This window comes from Neoarius graeffei, chromosome 3 (genome assembly GCF_027579695.1).
Source record: "Neoarius graeffei isolate fNeoGra1 chromosome 3, fNeoGra1.pri, whole genome shotgun sequence".
NCBI lineage: Eukaryota > Metazoa > Chordata > Actinopteri > Siluriformes > Ariidae > Neoarius > Neoarius graeffei.
Window position 1 is genome coordinate 109,243,436 of NC_083571.1, and position 19,692 is coordinate 109,263,127.

General features: G+C 42.8%; 1 protein-coding gene across 1 annotated transcript; it reads left to right on the forward strand.

Annotated features, from left to right (window-relative positions):
• The first annotated feature begins 3,014 nt into the window (after nucleotides 1-3,014).
• hsp90ab1 (heat shock protein 90, alpha (cytosolic), class B member 1) lies at nucleotides 3,015-17,802 on the forward strand. Its single transcript, XM_060917872.1, has 12 exons — nucleotides 3,015-3,127; nucleotides 4,452-4,595; nucleotides 10,546-10,752; nucleotides 10,921-11,080; nucleotides 11,241-11,374; nucleotides 11,547-11,861; nucleotides 12,161-12,326; nucleotides 12,441-12,631; nucleotides 13,744-13,891; nucleotides 13,997-14,265; nucleotides 16,893-17,226; nucleotides 17,325-17,802. Exons 2-12 carry the CDS (start codon nucleotides 4,452-4,454, stop codon nucleotides 17,441-17,443), a joined length of 2,187 nt encoding a protein of 728 aa, XP_060773855.1. The 5' UTR covers nucleotides 3,015-3,127; the 3' UTR covers nucleotides 17,444-17,802.
• The last annotated feature ends 1,890 nt before the right edge of the window (nucleotides 17,803-19,692 follow it).

Here is a 19,692-nt window from a genome sequence, read left to right on the forward strand (position 1 = left end):
CTCCCCGTATCCGCGTGGGTTTCCTCCGGGTGCTCCGGTTTCCCCCACAATCCAAAGACATGCAGGTTAGGTTAACTGGTGACTCTAAATTGACCGTAGGTGTGAATGTGAATGTGAGTGTGAATGTTTGTTTGTGTCTATGTGTCAACCCTGTGATGATCTGGCGGCTTGTCCAGGGTGTACCCCACCTCTCGCCCATAGTCAGCTGGGATAGGCTCCAGCTTGCCTGCGACCCTATAGAGGATAAGCAGTTATGGATAACGGATAGATGGATGGATGCTCCGGGTTCCCTCACAGTTCAAAGAAATGTGGTTAGGTTAACATAGGGTGGCCTTGGGCTGAATTGCCCTTGATCAAGGGCACCTAACCCCCACCTGCTCCCCAGGCACTGTAGCCTAGCTACCCACTGCTCTGGGTATGTGTGTGTGCTCATTGCTCACTTGTGTGTGTTCACTGCTTCAGATGGGTTAAATGCAGAGGACGTATTTCACTGTGCTTGAGTGTGCATGTGATAAATAAAGGCTTCTTCTTCTAAAGGGTACAAATAAGTACCTTCGAGGGTACTGCCCCAGTGACAAGCCATTGTACCGCTAAAGGTACAGTAATGTACTTTATTTTCTCAGAGCGTACAATGCACTGGCATCCGAAGGACAGTGATGACTGATGATCAAGAGATGAATTAGGTTGGAAATATGAAAAGGTCAGGGGGCGGCACGGTGGTGTAGTGGTTAGCGCTGTCGCCTCACAGCAAGAAGGTCCGGGTTCGAGCCCCGGGGCCGGCGAGGGCCTTTCTGTGTGGAGTTTGCATGTTCTCCCCGTGTCCGCGTGGGTTTCCTCCGGGTGCTCCGGTTTCCCCCACAGTCCAAAGACATGCAGGTTAGGTTAACTGGTGACTCTAAGGTGGTGTTTACATTAGACCGTATCAGCGGATCATCAGATTAACGTTTTTAAAACGATTCGCGTGCACACAGCAACGCCAATACACGGATACGCTAATCACATGACTAATTAGATGGCACGTAAGTTGAAATGTGTCAGTGCGGCTCAGCGCTTCCTCCTCAGCGGCTGCGCTCCAAATGACTCCACCCTGAACAGCGAGTGCCCTCTGGAGGGTGCGCACTCCGGCCCTGCGCAGCTCAGAGCGCGCGAGTGAAGCGCACGAGCAGTGATTCAGGACTGAGCCGCTGTGTGTGTGATCCCAGTGCATGTCGGGCATGCGCAAGTCACTCACCACTTGCAAGTGGAAGGATGGCAAGCCTAAAGACAATCATAACTACACAATGAGCAGTATTTGCATCTTACCATGAACAACATTAAGAATGACAAAGCAAAGCATTATATTCATACTTTTATACTCTTTAATGAAAAACAAAAAGGTGATACAAGGCGGAAACAATAGCAGGAAGTGAAGTCCGCGCCGTTTTTCAGCAGTCGTGTCACATGACCAACGTGGCATGAACAACGCCAGCGAATCAGGAAGGTGGATGTCACAGTGACGTTGTCCAATGACGACGTCAGCTAGAGCTCAGCACTGCGTTTCCTCGTATCTCAATGTTTACACAGCACCGGATCAGATACGAACTGGGTTGAATACGTGGGCCCTGGCGGATTCAAGTTGTTCCGCCTGTGGAGTCGTTTCTCGGCGTTTTAATGTGATCGGACAGTGCATCCGCGACGAAAACGAGACGGATACGGTCTAATGTAAACACCACCTAAATTGAGCGTAGGTGTGAATGTGAGTGTGAATGGTTGTCTGTGTCTATGTGCAGCCCTGTGATGACCTGGCGACTTGTCCAGGGTGTACCCCGCCTTTCGCCCGTAGTCAGCTGGGATAGGCTCCAGCTTGCCTGCGACCCTGTAGACCAGGATAAAGCGGCTAGAGATAATGGATGGATGGATGGATGGATGGATGGATGGATGGATGGATGGATTTGAAAAGGTCATGTGTGAAAAATAGATGAAATGTAACATATGAACTGCCTAAAACACGGGGGAAATAAACTAACACCATCTGATTATTCATGTGTAACTTGTTTATCAGGGGAAATCTAAAAAAAAAAATTTTTTAAATTAAATAAAAAAAAGGTCTATTTGTTTAGAAACTCATCTCAAAATGAAATTATACACAGGTTTTGGGTTTTTTTTAAGTTATGTACTTATTATTGGATCTATTGTTCATGTTCTGAGATCCAGCCCTTGTTTGTGCCCAGCAGGAATGCCATTAGCAGCCGTTATTCCGGAACTACTTGCTTGTGCTCTGCATTTGACAGACGTGTGACGTCACTGGTGGGGAGGAGTTTCCGTAGAAAGTGCTAGAAAGAGACGAAGCACAGCTCCATCAGAGCCGTGATATCCTTCCGACCCAAAATAAAGTTCTGCAGTCGGCGGTTTCTTTTGTTCGTTTCTGCATTGCACACTATGTTTATATAAATACAATGTTTAGAAAATAATTATCATACTAAAAGAAAATTTTAATGTCATTCATCCTTGGTAGATTTCTGAGTAGCATGCCTCCATAATAATCCCAGATACTGTGTGTGTGTGTGTGTGTGTGTGTGTGTGTGTAAAATCAGAATGTAATGCAAGTGTTATTATATCTTTTATTATTTACAAACATTCTAAACATACAAATGATGCATCACTTTAAGATATAGCTTCAATAAGAATATATTGCTTATTATATAATATATAAATTATTTTTCCGTCTGTTAACGTATCTATATTAAATGTAATATATTATTTTTTGTCATATAGCTGGTCACCTTTTAGTTTTAGTCGTTATAGTAACTCGCTTTCTTTTTAACATGACAACTTGAACGCTGCCTACGGTTCAGTCCGAAACCACGTATTAGAACCCTAAATAGTACGTCAACACGCTGAAGGTCCCTATACAGAAAGTAGTGCACTAGTGTGTCATAGGCTTCGTATGCGATTTAGGCAGAAACCTATGCTACTTTATCGCAGGCTGTCCCGCGGAGTGATACAGCTCTTTCCATATATAAAGTATACACGGTAAAAAAATCGTCCCGTCCTTCTTTTACTCCACTGCATCAGATTGTGGCGGAGATCCGAAAGTGGTTGTTTGGGTGCATTTTATTCAAGACGAGTCAACGAAACAAAAGTCAAGGTACGAGATTTTCGATTCTTAATTTTTTTTTGATAAAGCAGGTATGAATTAGAAGCGGAATCAGAGTCGGGTTTATTGTCGAGTGCGTTCTCAGAGAGAAGGAATTTTGCTTTGGTGCTTGAAGAGGTAAGATGGAAGAATTTACCAAAGACCAAATTAAAGAAAAAAAAAAAAAATAATAGATGTGGTGAACATGTCTGGGATTTAATTCATCTGGAAACAAAGATGGGTGGCTAAATCAGCTAGCATTAGCTGTCTTTCGCGTTACTTTAATTAAAACCGCGGTGTCATCGTCATTTATTTTGCTAGCTAATCTGTGGTGTCCAAAAAGGTTGCCGTGAGCAGCTGTTTTTATATAAAAAATATAAATATTAGGTGTATTTGTCTCTCTTAAATCTAAACCTAATGTTTTCTATTTCGATAACGCTGAAAGAAAATGACTGGAATTCGTTTAGTCGAGAGAAACAATAGGTACCGCTAGCATCTTTAACGCCGAGCTGCCCCCCCCCCCCCCTTTTTTTAACCGGCTCGGTCCTAAATGACGCGCTGCGCCCTGTGTAAGTGCACTACTTAGGGAGCGAAAGAATGGCGTTTCTGCACTACATAGTGCACTATGCGTCTAATACCGAGTCATTTGTGATTCGGCTCCAAGACCGCATTGCTCCCTGCCTAGCTAATGCTAGCTTGTAACACCACAAGCGATAATGTAATGCTGAGGTGTAGCTTACGGTACTGAAATAATTAATTATAATAAATCTCATGTACGGTTTGTTTAAAATCTTATTAGGCCGTTTATTTTTTACTCACTCCTCCTACATGTCGGAACCGGAATCGAGTTTATTCTTAACTACGTTCTGACATACAAGCAACTTGTTTTGAATCTGAAGTATACCAAATTTATCCGAGCTAAGTGTTTATATTTACGCGTTAATGTTTTAAGGTAACCCGTTAGATATGATTTTTAAGGATGAGTGATGATAAATACTTATTTTTCTTTTGTGAAACACGTTCACGTGCGCGCTCGTGAAGCACGTGGCTGTACCCGGAAGTTCGGCCATGTTGGAATGGACTGCGGAAGACGGATGTAGGAGTAGCCGAGTCTGCTTGGAAGCTACTCAAGATGTAGTTCAGCTGCATTATTGGGTTCAAATGAACAACTCGAAGGTTTATAAGTTTGGCTAAAAAAAAAATGCAAGGGGATTTCTGGTCAGTGTATAGAAGAATGAAATGTCAGCTAAAATGCATGCTTGATGAAGTTGGTTTTGTTATGATGTGTCTATCCGTCCATCATCCGTTTCTTTCTTTCTTTCTTTCTTTCTCTTAGATGCCTGAAGAAATGCGCCAAGAGGAGGAGGCTGAGACCTTTGCCTTCCAGGCAGAGATTGCTCAGCTGATGTCCCTGATCATCAACACTTTTTATTCCAACAAGGAGATCTTCCTAAGGGAGCTTATTTCCAATGCCTCTGATGTAAGTTCTGTTGTAGTAAAGGGTGTCGGTATAATTGCGACGGTTACTATAGTGCTTTCCACTGGGTTAATGCAGCTAAGCTTTCTGTTCTCAGGTGTAATCAAATGATCATTTATTCAGTCTTAAGTAGCTAGGCCATTTTTATACTCCCCCCATGAAGAAAAATAGGGGGGGGGACATGATGACGAAAAACAGCAGAATTTTTCATTCACTTCATAGTAGGGATGGCGAAAACTAAAAAATCTTGGCTGACCACCGAGCCTCATTAGCCTGTTAAAGTCGGTTAACCTATGAGTTTTTAAAATTCTAGAATTGGAATTATTTACAGGGATGCAAACGGCGCGCCTTTTGGTGGATGACACCCTCTCCACGGCTGAATCGCGCAGATCCGACCTTCCTTTCCCAAGGGGGGGGGGGGCGTTGGAGGGTCCGACCACAACTTCATCAAAGCAAATTCTTCATATAAGCAAATGCCGCCACAGTCCATGAAACACAAAGTACAAGCACGAGAAGAAATCAGAAAGCCGCGCCGAAGTCGCGCAAAATTTAATGTGCGCAGCTTCCGCGCAAACGTGCGCAGCCCCCTGATCCACTGCTGTCCTCCCACCCACCCCCACGCCTCATGGACTGCAACGGCACCCGCCTATTTAGTAATTTTAATACAGAATCCACCTTGAAATTGCAATCAGACAATCCAACACCCCAAAAAAAAAAAACTGATCTGCACGATTCAAAGAAAAAAGTTGGCATCTGCGCCTTTAGTTTGTGTGGAGAGATATGATCTGCAATAACATGCATTGTTGGCTACAGACAGAAACATACTTTCAGAATGCACTGGCCAAGGCAGGACTAAACTCGATGTGCCTTCTAATAATAATTTAAAAAAAAAAAAAGTGGTGATTTGTAAGCTAAAAAGCCTGTGCCTACACTTTTCTTTTGCTGAGTGGCAGCTGGGCGGGACATGACTGGGTGTTTCTGATTTGTCAGCTGTCTTCAACTGGGGTGGGAGGGCAGAACATGACTGAATGGACGTTTCTGATTTGTCAGCTGTCGTCCTTACACTGCATGGCATGCCCCAAGCGTTTACAACACAGAATTCCAGGTTCTCTGCTCCAAAATCGGCAGCTTCAAAACGATTTTTTTTTTTTTTTTTAAACCCGACAACCAAAAAAAATTAACCGGTTGATTCGGTCAACCACTGGTCAAACGGTCATCAGTTAACATCCCTGCTTCATAGCTGTCAACCCAAAAATGGGGGCAAAAAGTGAGATCCAGGGGCTACAGGCTCTGGTCAGGTCTAATCTGTGCATAGTAGTAAAAGGATGTTTGCAGTTTATTTTGCCCTTTATTAAATGAGTAAATATTGTTGCAAAAAATTACCTGAATGGAACGCAAGCTGGGTAAGTTTAGTATTCTGTCCTATGTATTAACCCTTGTGTGGTTCATATTTTTGTTACTTACTCAGCCAGTGTTCATGGGTCTGGTGTAGGGCTGCACAATTAATCGAATTTAATCGAAAATCGCGATTTTGGCTGCCACGATTAAATTAAATGAAAATCGCAATTTATTTCCATTTAAAATGCGAGCTCTGCTGCATATCTGATCTCTAGGTGCTTTTTGACCAGTACTCCGCCAAACCATTAGGGGGTGAACCATTAGGGCATGTAAGGTTTCATTACTCCGCCTAAATAAGCAAGCAAGCCAAGTGCGCAGAGCTTCAGTGCAGCGGTATCCAGTGTTGCCAGATTGGGCGGTTTTAAGTGCATTTTGGCGGATTTGAACATATTTTGGGCTGGAAAACGTCAGCAGTGTTTGGCAACACTGGCGGTATCTTCTTCAAGGGGTGATAGCGTGAGAGTAGGTAACAGATTGAGCGTATTTAGCACTGGAGGCAATGCTGTGACCTGCCTTCGCTCATGTTTAAAGCCAGAGCATGTTGATAGGCTGGTCTTTCTAGCTAAAAACTTGTAGGCCTCAGTATAATGCTATGTAATTGTTGCAATTGAGTTTTCAGTTCCTTCATCCTTTGGTAATTTCATGGATAAATTTCATTGTCATTTGGAAATCAGAATTTCTCTTTTAAATTTCATTCTGCACTGAAAGCTGTTCATATTTGTTTGAATATAGTGAAATAAAATTTAAGTGATTTCCCTAACATCAAGAATAATCGTGATTGCAATTTTGATCAAGATAATCGTGATCATCATTTTTTCCATAATCGTGCAGCCGTAGTCTGGTGGACCTGCTGCATTTTGGTGTGTTTTTTAAATTCAACGCAAACCATCTTTACATTACTTAACAAATGTTTACTTCGCACCAATTACAAGCAATATGAACATGTGGTTAATATTTGCCCTTTACCTTTGTTAGATTGCATTTTTATTAAAAGTCCTTGTTTGTGTTTAATAAAATGTAATTTTACAAAAAATCAATTATACTTCATATGAGTGGAGAGAAAAGATGTTTATGTTCAAATTTACAAATGAAGCAAGGTTTTTCCTAACTAACTTTATTTCTTTGAGTTTCATTAGAAATTTAACCTGTTCAGTTTACACAACACATACAGTAACCAGGTCTGTCTATACGACACCTCATCCCCATGCTCGTCTTTATTTTGGGACTGGCTGATGCTCTAGCTCATCCTCCTCTTCAAAGTCACTCAGATTCTGGGGTTTTCAGAAATGTGATCCTCACATTCTGAAGCTTCTTCCTCTCTACATCAAAAGCTTTTGTCTTCCAAACATCATTTGCAAGGCTGTCTGAGCAGAGAACCTCTTGGCTGCGTTGATCAGTTGTGAGGAGGAACCATGTTGGAAAAGCTATATTTGTGTCCTGCCCTCAATTTATGGGAAACTCTGTCTTGGTTCCTGCAAGATGTGCAGGAATGTGAGAGCAGAGAGGTGTCGGTGCTTGAACAGCAGGGGCAGCAACACAAACAGAAGGACAGAGTGATGGAACACTAATATTAGCCCTGGGTCCAGTGGACCCGAACATCCTGTGTGTAATATAAATGTGTACAGTGTGTGGCCATCGAAAATGTTCTGATATGTTCACAGAAAATGAGCTAAGGCCAGTGAGCTGGCGTCTGGGGGAAAAAAAAATGTTCCTTTTGATAAATGAAAACTGGTCCCACAAACATTAACGCCATACAAGGATTAAATTCTTTGTTCAAGCTTCTAATAAATAAAGATATTAAGGAATATAAAATTAGTGAATTACTCAAAGTAATACCATCACCAAAAATCCTAAAACCATTGATATTAACAACTTCAAATTATATAGTTAGATTTATATATTTGTGCTTATTTTTATTTCCCATTACTAACGCGGATGAGCTCGGCTACTACTGTAACAATAGTAAACGCGCCAAACAGCATGCAGAGTTCATGTTGGGGGGGAAAGAAACATTTGGCTGTATGTTTGATACCATCTGTGGGACAGTTCAAAATAAGCTATTGCACATAGAGCTAGTTGAGCTTAGATTAACCAAAAGCATGTTTAACTTTTTTCAAACACAAATTGTACCTTTTTCACTGACGCAAGTCTGCTGTAAACACGGTTGTGTGATCCTGATAACTATCTTGCTTTTTCCAAGATCTTTCTGAGACTTTCTTTGCATGTGAAGTACATCATCTCGAAGGCCTTGGTGTTTACAGCTGATACTCCTGTTGCAAACGGCGCATCAGAAATGGTGCTTGCTTGCATCTTTCCTGTCCGTAACATGGAAATGATGAAAAAGTATGACGCGATTTCATTGGCCGACTGCAGGAAGTTGACAAATCATGACACTCCTTTCAAAAGCTTTTTCACCGGCCTTCTGGAAGCAATATTGTGTAGATAGTGGACATTGCACACACCGGTGCATCTATAATGCTTGTTTTCCATTAACATATATAATTTTTGGAAAAATTGACAGATTAGTGGAAGTGTGAGTGCAAAAAAATCATGAGTCTCATGGCAAAGTCGTGAGAGTTGACAAGTGCGTCACCTGGTGTTTTCTTCAGCGGTGTTGTCTGGTGGAATGACTCGCGTGCCAATCTCTACAGGAAGAGGCATGTTCTGTACAGTAGTCAATAAATGCCAGCTATGTACTGTTCACTTTTTAATAAAATCTATCGGTTTGTTTAATCAGTCTTTTAAAACAAGAACAGCAGAAACTATTAAAGACTGATCATACACACATGCATGCTCATTTCAGTTGAAGACTTCTATAACTCATGATGACAAACTGGGCAGAGTAATGTCCATTTAAACTTCACGATGGTGCCTACAGTGGGCAAATATCAAGTCTTGAATATCTGGAGTAGCAGCATGCATGCATTCGGGATGTGAACTGGCAACTAAGGGCGTATTCACACTTATGACGTTTGGTCCTGACCAAACGAACCAAATTTCCCTTGGTCCGGACCAAACAAGCGGACCGAGCTGCAAGGTCAGACTCGGTCCGGACCAAAGGAACTCTGGTGCGGACCTTTTGGAGGTGTGAAAGCAGACCGGACCTAATCTGACAGTTTTGCTTTTTTGTACCTCGGGAGCTTCCGTCGTTTGTCGAGCATTATGGGAAACAGAGTCTTGACACTCCACTGCAAAGTGCAAACACTGTTTTGGTTGTCAAGAGAACCTTACAACAGTCGTTCAGTCATTCAGACCAGTGGTAGGCTAGACTACAGAGTACAAAAAATGAGTAGGGGGCAAACGTGGGCCGAGGAAGAAACGTGTACCCTTGTGGATATCTGGGCAGATGACCGGATATCTGAGCTTTTGGAGAGAACACACAAAAATGCCGACGTGTTTGCTGTATTCAGTGAGAAAATGAAGGAGAAGGGGTTCACGCGCTCCCCAGAACAATGTCGGCTAAAAGTGAAGAAACTCCGTCAGACCTACATTAAAATCGGGGACATTCTTTCAAAAAGTGGCGGCACTAGCGACGCAAAAAAGAAATTCATCTATTATGATGGATAAGGCGAATATCCTGACATACCTCCTCCGTCTTGCGTGAAGAGCCAGAACTGTCACATGATGTGCGCTCATCAGCGCTATCCTCCGTAGCCGCCTTGCCCTTTGAAGTCGTCGTTGATAAATTACTTGTACAACAGCATAGTAATTGCACAATTGTGAAAACAGTAAAAACTGGAAAAAAACATATAGCTTTGACATTTAAAAAGAATAACAGCACGGAAAGCCTCCATGACTACTTTTGAACTTGACGCTTTGTGCGCGTGTCGTCTCTGACCAATAGCTGAACGACCTCAGGGCGCGTGGCTTTGTTGACAGATTTTGGTCCGCTTACTAAAATGTACAGTGTGAAAGCGAACCGCACCAAAATGAAAAAAAAAAAAAAAAAATTTGGTTTGGACCAAAGCAAGTGAACTATTGAACTATCCTACGTAGTGGATGTTCATTATGTCTAACTATTACACAAATTTTAAGTTCGTTTCTTAGACAAGTATATTTAAGTTTGTTACCTTGTTAACAGTTTCGGCGAGAATCTCCCGCCTTCTTCAGAAACAGTCCAACAGCTGTTTCTGAAGAAGGCGGGAGATTCTCGCCGAAACTGTTAACAAGGTAACAAACTTAAATATACTTGTCTAAGAAACGAACTTAAAATATATATTGAACTATCCTGGTCTGAATACACCCTAACATGACTGATCAGCAGCTGATTTCTCAGACCAATTTTAACCAGTTGTGCAGCATCTACAGAGCCAGATCAAGCCAAATCTTTACTGGTCTCGAAGTGATCACTGACCTAGCTGTTGGAATTTGTCTTTTGCAAAATAGAGATTGCAAACCTGGAATTTGATTTTAGGTTCGTCCCCCCCAACTTTAGTCTGTTATCTTGCCCTGTTCACTTGTCTTAGTTGCGTGTGTCTTTTCAAATGCAGTATTTCATACATCCTACGTGTTGTTAAATTGGTATGGTACTCAAAGTTGTTGCTTTATATTTTAGGCCCTTGACAAAATCAGATACGAAAGTCTGACTGAGCCATCTAAACTGGATAGTGGGAAGGACCTCAAGATTGACATCATTCCCAACAAGCATGAACGCACACTGACCATTGTCGACACTGGGATCGGCATGACCAAGGCTGACCTCATCAACAATCTGGGAACCATTGCAAAGTCAGGAACCAAGGCCTTCATGGAGGCTCTTCAGGTAGTGTATTATGAAGCTTGAACTGCATCACTGCGCTAATGAACGATGCATTTGGACCTAACGCTAACAAGTTGGTGCCAAATACATAGAAGCTGCATGTCTTTGTTTAACCACTACATGCACAGTTAATGGGCGCTTAATCCTCACACCCCCTTTTCCCCCTCTCAGGCTGGTGCCGATATCTCCATGATTGGGCAGTTTGGTGTGGGCTTCTACTCAGCCTACCTTGTGGCTGAGAAAGTGGTGGTCATCACTAAAAACAACGATGATGAGCAGTATGCCTGGGAGTCCTCAGCTGGTGGATCCTTCACAGTCAAAGTCGACCATGGTAGGTTGATTGTAGTGCCTGTTTAAGACTCCTCCATTGGTTGCTGTGCGTCTTGGAATGGAATAATTCTAATGCTTGGCAGTGTGCGCCAAGTGTAGTGAATCCCTTAAACGTCTTGTTTTGCTAAACAAGTTACTGATGGTACGGGGTGTGTTTACAGGTGAGCCCATTGGCCGTGGAACCAAAGTCATCCTTCATCTGAAGGAGGATCAGACAGAGTACATTGAGGAGAAGCGGGTGAAGGAGGTGGTCAAGAAGCACTCGCAGTTCATTGGATACCCCATAACACTCTTTGTAAGGTTTTTTTTTTTTTTATTATAAATATTCTGTACAGCTGAGTTTGTAGTTGGCTCGGTATGAGCTTGCTGCGTTGATTGAGCTGTGAATTTATTCAGGAAGCAGAAACTTGGCCATGGCTTTACCTCAAAGAATGGAAGTTCTTGACCACTTTGAAATGTTCATGTAGGTGGAGAAGGAGCGTGATAAGGAGATCAGTGATGATGAGGCAGAGGATGAAAAGGAAGAGAAGGAGGAGAAAGATGAGGAAGAAGGAGAGGAGAAGCCCAAAATTGAGGATGTAGGCTCTGATGACGATGAGGACTCCTCCAAGGATAAGGATAAGAAGAAAAAGAAGAAAATCAAGGAGAAGTACATTGACCAGGAGGAGCTGAATAAGACCAAGCCCATCTGGACCAGGAACCCTGATGATATCACCAATGAGGAGTATGGAGAGTTCTACAAGAGCCTGACCAATGACTGGGAGGACCACCTTGCTGTTAAGGTATAAAATGTCAAGGCTTCATGAATAAACTCCTCCTGTATTTAGTAAGCATGAATCTCTGGGCAGCAAGGAGTGGGAATGAACAGTCTCTGGAAGCAGTAGATGGTGTAGTTTTAGCTGTGGGTAATTCAGCTCAAGCCCTTTTTATTATTTTTGAATTTTGGGCTTTCGTGTAGCGTCTACTTCCTTGTATGTGTTCCGTAAACTTGGTTGAAGGTCTTCGGTACCAGTCGTTTGTAGTAACTGTATGTCGTAAGTAAAGCCCACCCTATCTAGCTCTTTTTGCCTCTGTGCCATAGCACTTCTCCGTCGAGGGACAGCTGGAGTTCAGAGCCCTGCTCTTCATCCCCCGTCGGGCGCCCTTCGACCTCTTTGAGAACAAGAAAAAGAAGAATAACATCAAGCTGTATGTGAGGAGGGTGTTCATCATGGACAGCTGTGAGGAGCTCATCCCCGAGTACCTGAGTAAGATCCTCTCTAACAACTGACGGACAGCGAAGTGGCGTACATGCGGCTGAATACACCATTTAACAGGGTTGTGTTGCTGCAGCGGGTGTTTACGTATTTGTTTTACTGCAGATTTCATCCGTGGTGTGGTTGACTCTGAGGATCTTCCTCTGAACATCTCCAGAGAAATGCTGCAGCAGAGCAAAATTCTGAAGGTGATCCGCAAGAACATCGTGAAGAAATGCCTGGAACTGTTTGCCGAGCTCTCTGAAGACAAGGACAACTACAAGAAGTTCTATGAAGCCTTTTCCAAGAACATCAAGGTAAGAACGGGCCCTCTAAATGCACCGTTGTGCAGGCAACAGCTTAAAGGGGTACCTAATATAATATATACAGTTGCTGATGTGACAAAGTAACGTATTCTATCAAATTTATATACTAGAAAACAACGAAATATCTTGGTAATTGTAAATGTAATACTTTATACGCTAAACCGCACAAGAGTCACCGTTTTTAAAAGACCGTGACGTCAGCGCTACCCACTGCACTAGCGGAACTCTCTGAAATAGAAGCGTGTAATCATGGCGTCGGGCGCATCAAGTGAAAGCGACAGCTCTGTCGAATCATACGAAGAGATCCCGCAAGACACACTGCAAGCAGGCTATGGCTTAGAAGGGTACCAGTTTGAACCTAGGAGAGGTACTCTCGACTCCGGTGATGAAATAAGAGAAGAAAGGTCGGATGACGGCGAGGATGAGACTGATGCTGACCATGGGCATGGCGAGCGTGGGGCAGAGCGTCTGCGTGCAGGTGACACGGCGTGGTGCTCGTGCGGAAAATGTAACGGAGTTGCTCACGAGTCCAGCAGAATTTATTTGCTGCAATGAGAGAGGCGCCACCCGTGGACTTGCGAAATCGTCACAAGAGGCAGAAACGGGTATTTCACACGTGCTAGTCCCAACCTCAATGAGCCAACACAACTGGGGACATGCATGCGTCATGAGTGTTACGCAGAGAAAATGAACGTGCATTCTGATTGGATAAAATTAATATCATGGCGGGCTGTTCAAACTGCGGAAATAGTTTCCTCGAGCTACTTTCAAAACACTAACTTTCCAACCTTAGAACAAAAAACTTTTGTAAGTCTTGAATAAGGTTCGTTAATGTGTTTTTATTATGTACTCTATATATTGCCCTCTGTTCCCCTTTAAATGATGGCCTCATCTGTCTTTTAGCATGGATTAAGGTTTGCTGTATTTTTATCTAGCATCAGTGACTTGGTTTCTCTAGAGTTGTCCCCTCCAGCTGTGGTGCTTTTATTAAATAATTCATTGTGACTTAATGCAGTTCAACACCTTTCACTTCCAGTAGTATAAAGATCCTGTTAGGAAATAAATGGCATTTTAATAAAGAGCAATAACTTGGTGTTTTGTAGTTGGGCATCCACGAGGACTCTCAGAACCGCAAGAAGCTCTCCGAGCTGCTGCGCTATCATGGCTCCCAGTCAGGAGATGAAATGACATCACTCTCTGAATACCTCAGCCGCATGAAGGAGAACCAGAAATCCATTTACTACATCACTGGTTAGTCTTACGGCATGTCTTCCTTTTTGTGTGTCTCATGTGACTACTTAAAATTTTCACTTTATAATTGAAGGGTTCTGAGTTGATTTGGTTCCCCCCCCCCAGGTGAGAGCAAGGACCAGGTGGCCAACTCTGCATTTGTTGAGCGTGTTCGTAAGCGTGGCTTTGAGGTTCTCTACATGGTGGAGCCGATCGATGAGTACTGCGTGCAACAGCTGAAGGAATTTGAGGGCAAGACCCTGGTTTCTGTCACCAAGGAGGGGCTGGAGCTGCCTGAGGATGAGGAGGAGAAGAAAAAGATGGAGGAGGACAAGGCCAAGTTTGAGAGTCTCTGCAAACTGATGAAGGAGATTCTGGATAAGAAAGTTGAAAAGGTAAAACACAATTTTGGGTGTTTTAAATAAAGCCCTTGCTGGACAAAATGAACAGGGTTCCCAAGCGTCCTGGAAAACCTGAAAATTTAGAGCGTCATTTTCCGGTCATGGAAATTGATAGAAATGGCCAAATGTCCTGGAATTTTATTTGTGTTTTTCGTTTTTTAATTTTTGTTTGAAACAGCTCGCTGGTCGTAGTCTAGATATGAGGACAGCTGAGCTCCATCGTAGCTCGATCTGCTGCGCTATGTCTCCACCTGTTGCCTGTACTGAGACGTGTATAAGCAATTTACATTTGAGTTTTGACCCTCTGAGGTTGCTCTAGCTTGTCATGACAGGAGAACAAGGGAATAAAAAAGTTTAAAACAGCACGTAACAAAAAGAGGTCAAACAACTGCAGTATACAATTTGCATCGATGCTGCATGACCTTATGACCAAATCCTGTCATGAATTACCTGGAAAATGATTCCTTTAAAAGAGTGGGAACCCTGATGAAATTTTGGTAACCTCAATGGGTATCCTAGTCCTTTTGAGTCAAATTTTGTAAGTCCAGTTATGCTGTTGAGGCTTGGTGCATACCTGCCAACCTGTACGCATCTTGCGTAGCCGCTACGATTTTTTTACCTCATTGTACGCCTGTACGTTTTCACATTAAAAAGTATGCATATCGTCCAAATTCGCATTTCAGTCAAGTTCTTGCTGAAGTTGATACCGCTGATCTGTGAGAGAACTCAAAGCCAGAATGGACCGCTTTGCCCAATCCCCCTGCCCCTCTTCCAGAGCGTGTGGCTCTGCCCTCTTCACCCCCTCCCCTTCCTCCTTCGCGTGTCTGACTTGGGTGCAGCCGGAGATGGCTAGAGTGAGTCAGGGATTGAAACGTCGGTTAGAGAAGAGATTTCATCAATGATGGTTAACAATCCATTCTGCAAAGATCACTGGAAAGGTAAAATAAAAACATTAGGCCAAAAAAAGTGTTTCCAGTAACATGAAATACTAAAATAAGGTTGGTAGGTAGGAAGTTTTTTTTTTTTTTTTTATATAAACTTTGTTCGAAAAAAATTAACACAAGTAAACATCTTACAAAATAGTATTTTGGCACAGAATCCTTTATACCACACAAGTGTTTTAAATCTTTAAACGAATAAAAAAAATATCGCGAGAGTTCGAGTTATGATCTACGGAAGCGTATTGCTGCCACACAAAAAAAATTGGCTTAGAATCAAGTAATTACGTGAAAAGTTAGTTAGTTAGTTATCACGTTTTTACAATATATTTATCATGTATTATCACGTAATTTCATGATACGAAATTATCACGTTATTTCATGATATTTTCATGTAATAACGTGAAAACACCTTATCAAGAAATAACGTGAAAATAATGTCCTAGGCTACTTCCATTAAAAGCAGACGGCCTTGCCTAGCCTACTGTAGAACTTGGGTCGAGCAAAAACATGGCTGAATCCTGAATGACTCCTTTGTATAAATAGGGGACTACATAGGCGGCAAAACATAGTTTTTCCCTGCCATGGAAGTGCACTTGTATACTGAAGAGGAAGCAATTTGCATTACAGCCTTGAATGAGGATTCAAAATGGTGGCTTGGCTCAGTTTTCCCTTCCTCCTTCAGTATACAAGTGTGCTTCCATGTTTATGCAGGAGGGCTGATAGAAGTGGCGAAACATTTTACTTTTTATCATTTCTTTCACAACTTGAGTGCGTTGAAACAGAAAATTGACAGACTAACGCCGCTTACACTAAAATATCGAGGGGAATTTATAATAACTTTATGGTAGGCAATTTCGACGCGGAAATTCTCGATCGGTCGGGTTACCGGAAACACTTTTTTTTTTTTTTTTTTTTTTTTTTTTTTGGTGGGCCCTTAGGTCAGCCCAATAAACCGACATTGTTAACCCCTCGTGAATGTTATACTCGTTCACCAACTATTTAATGTTTGTTGTGCTTTTCAAAACAGAAGGAAGTTCCCAAGAGCCATCAATAACAGTTTCCCAAAGTCTATCAATAGGAATGTTTTACAAAACTGGACTATGTTCCCAAGGTCAATCAATAAAACTGGATTGAAAGTGTGTTTTTGGTCTGTGGGGGCGCATGCGTGCCAGGTTGGGGTGAGGTTGACACGGGGGGGGGGGGGTACTCATGAAATTGTACTCATAAAATTTTCAAGGTTGGCAGGTATGTTGGTGTGGTTGAAGATTTTGTACTATAAAGAGCTTGATTATGTGGCTGTCCAAGAACATTTGCCATCTAGAGGTGTTCAAGTTAAGGCCCCAGTCCATTTGCTTGGAGATCCACTAATAACTATAAAAATATTCACTTGATTTAGTGCCTGTGATCTCAACTGATTAGATCCAATGACTAAAAGCAATAGCTGATCTGGGCAGAAAGGTGTTATGGACTGGTACTGTATTTCAGTGGAAGTAACTTGCATCTAGTTAGTCTGGCTTTTAAATAAAATGTGACCTTGAGCTTGCAGGAAACTGTTTGGGTACAAAATGACCTCCTTATGTTTTTTCCTGGTTGGCTGTTAAAATGCCTCATCTTAACAGTGGCATGGATCAGACCAGCACACGTTGATTGTGCATGCTAATATTTCCCATGTCTCCACAGGTTACGGTGTCTAACAGACTGGTTTCTTCACCTTGCTGCATTGTGACGAGCACATACGGCTGGACCGCCAACATGGAGCGCATCATGAAGGCCCAAGCCCTGAGGGACAACTCCACCATGGGCTACATGATGGCAAAGAAGCACCTAGAGATCAATCCTGACCATCCCATCATGGAGATGCTGAGGCAAAAGGCAGAGGCTGATAAGAACGACAAAGCTGTGAAAGATCTGGTGATCCTGCTGTTCGAGACGGCCCTGCTGTCCTCCGGCTTCTCTCTGGAAGACCCTCAGACGCATTCCAACCGTATCTACAGGATGATCAAATTGGGACTTGGTAAGATTTCATGCACGAGCTGATTTGGTGTTCTTCCTGATCAGATTACTTTGCTCAGTAAATCCGTCTCGTTTACTAAATATCTTCTTTCCATACAGGTATCGATGATGACGACGTACCCTCAGATGAACCAAGCTCTACTCCTTCTGCTCCAGAGGAAATCCCACCACTGGAGGGAGATGATGACGACGCCTCTCGCATGGAGGAAGTTGATTAAATCCCTATGCCATTTATTATTACCTGTTCATCCTTACTTTTTTCCAATGCCATTCCTTTTGCCCTGTATTTGGGCAACTTTGTCAAATCCCCCATCCTTTTTTTTTTGTTGTACAAATTGTAATTGGATGGTTTGTCCAGCTATAATTGGGGTATCTTGTTGCACTGAGCTTCCTGAAGTGAGGGCCTGAGGTGAAGTTTGGGTAAAAATGTTAAAGATTCCAATGTTAAGGGGTGCGAGGGTTGGTTCTGCTGCTCTACATGGTGAGGGGGGGTGGACTACAAAAATGTTGTGCCTGGATCCAGGCTGGTGTCTGTTCAGTGTTTTGTTTTTTGCAGAAATTAAATGAGAACTTCAGACTCCTGGCTCTCGGCTCTTTTATGGGGGGGTTGTTTTAAGAATTTTGACACTTCCATGTTTTACCCCCCTAGAAATATGGAGATGGTCCATCTATGTGGGGAAACGGTCAAGTTTTATTAAATTGAACCTTGCTAACCCCCCTGTACATACCCTCTGAAAGTTTCCATTCTTACAATATGACAAATACATTACAGTGCTGTTTGATATTAGAATGCTGCTTGTTTTTTTTTTTTTTTATGTTTTAAAGTTAATGATGAATGCGAACCTCTTCAGGTATGCCACTAGGTATGACTACAACAAACAGCTCAAAAGTGCCTCTGCAGCACAAGTAAAAGCTAAAGCAACAGATCTTGTTGAACAAAGGCGGTCAGGATCCTTCAGAAGCTATGGCAGTGTGGTCAGAAAAGGAGGTAGGATTCCAGAGATCCTGTTGGCTTGGGCTGCAAAACAAGAGGAACTGAAAAATGTTCCTACAGCGTTCCACTGCAAGGTTGGCAAAGACCTCACTGCTCTCAAATCTATGGGGGGTCTATTCACACCAGCTGCAACTGACGTACACTACTGTTCAAAAGTTTGGGGTCACGTTGAAGTGTCCTTATTTTTGAAAGAAAAGCACTGTTCTTTTCAATGAAGATCACTTTAAACTAATCAGAAATCCACTCTATACATTGCTAACGTGCTAAATGACTATTCTAGCTGCAAATGTCTGGTTTTTGGTGCAATATCTCCATAGGTGTATAGAGGCCCATTTCCAGCAACTCTCACTCCAGTGTTCTAATGGTACAATGTGTTTGCTCATTGCCTCAGAAGGCTAATGGATGATTAGAAAACCCTTGTACAATCATGTTAGCACAGCTGAAAACAGTTGAGCTCTTTAGAGAAGCTATAAAACTGACCTTCCTTTGAGCAGATTGAGTTTCTGGAGCGTCACATTTGTGGGGTCGATTAAATGCTCAAAATGGCCAGGTGAAAGATAAATCTTACTGATGCGCTGGGACACATCATCAGTGATGTAACCTGGGGTCACTGGGTGTTTCGGGTCTTTCAACATCAGACACCCTCGCCCAGGCGACCCGACCGGAGGTGATCAGACTCCGGCCTGTATCCCAGCAGCATTCGTCCACGGATCAGCCCTCTTGATCCAAAGCCATCTAGTGGCTCTTTCTGCGGCTTCAGTTGCAGACCTGATGGCCTTCCTCTTTGCCTCACCAGTGAGGCCCAGCATGGTGAAGACTTTGCAGAGGGACCACCCTGCAAATCCTCGGCATCCAACCTCCAGGGGTTCGCAGTAGGTCTTCCAGCCTTGGCTCCTGCACTCTTCCACCAGCTCCTGGTTCTTGGCATGCTTTCTCTCATTTGCCTCCTCTGTGTGTTCTTCCTAGGGAACTGAGAGTTCCAGAATGATCAATTGTTTGGTGGCATCTGAAACAATGATCATGTCTGGTCGGAGCCGTGTTGATGTTATTCTAGCTGGGATCTTCAGCTGTTTGCCCAGATCCACTTCCAGCTGCCAGTCTGCGGCAGTGGTAAGGAGACCTGACCTGGCCCCTGCAGAAAAATGTCTTGACTATATTTTCTATTCATTTTACAACTTATGGTGGTAAATAAAAGTGACTTTTCATGGAAAACACAAAATTGTCTGGGTGACCCCAAACTTTTGAACGGTAGTGTAGATAAGGATACCAAGATAGGAGACACATCTCTTTCCTTGCCTAAGGCAAGTGATCTGTTTCGCCTAATGAAGGACCACAGGAAGCTCCCCCTTAATTCATATGCAGTCAATCTGAAACTATATCTGAACATTTCCAATGCAGGGGTTACTCTGGATGACCTCACTCAAGCAATGGATGCTATTCTAGACAATAGTTTAATCATTGACAAATCAGTGC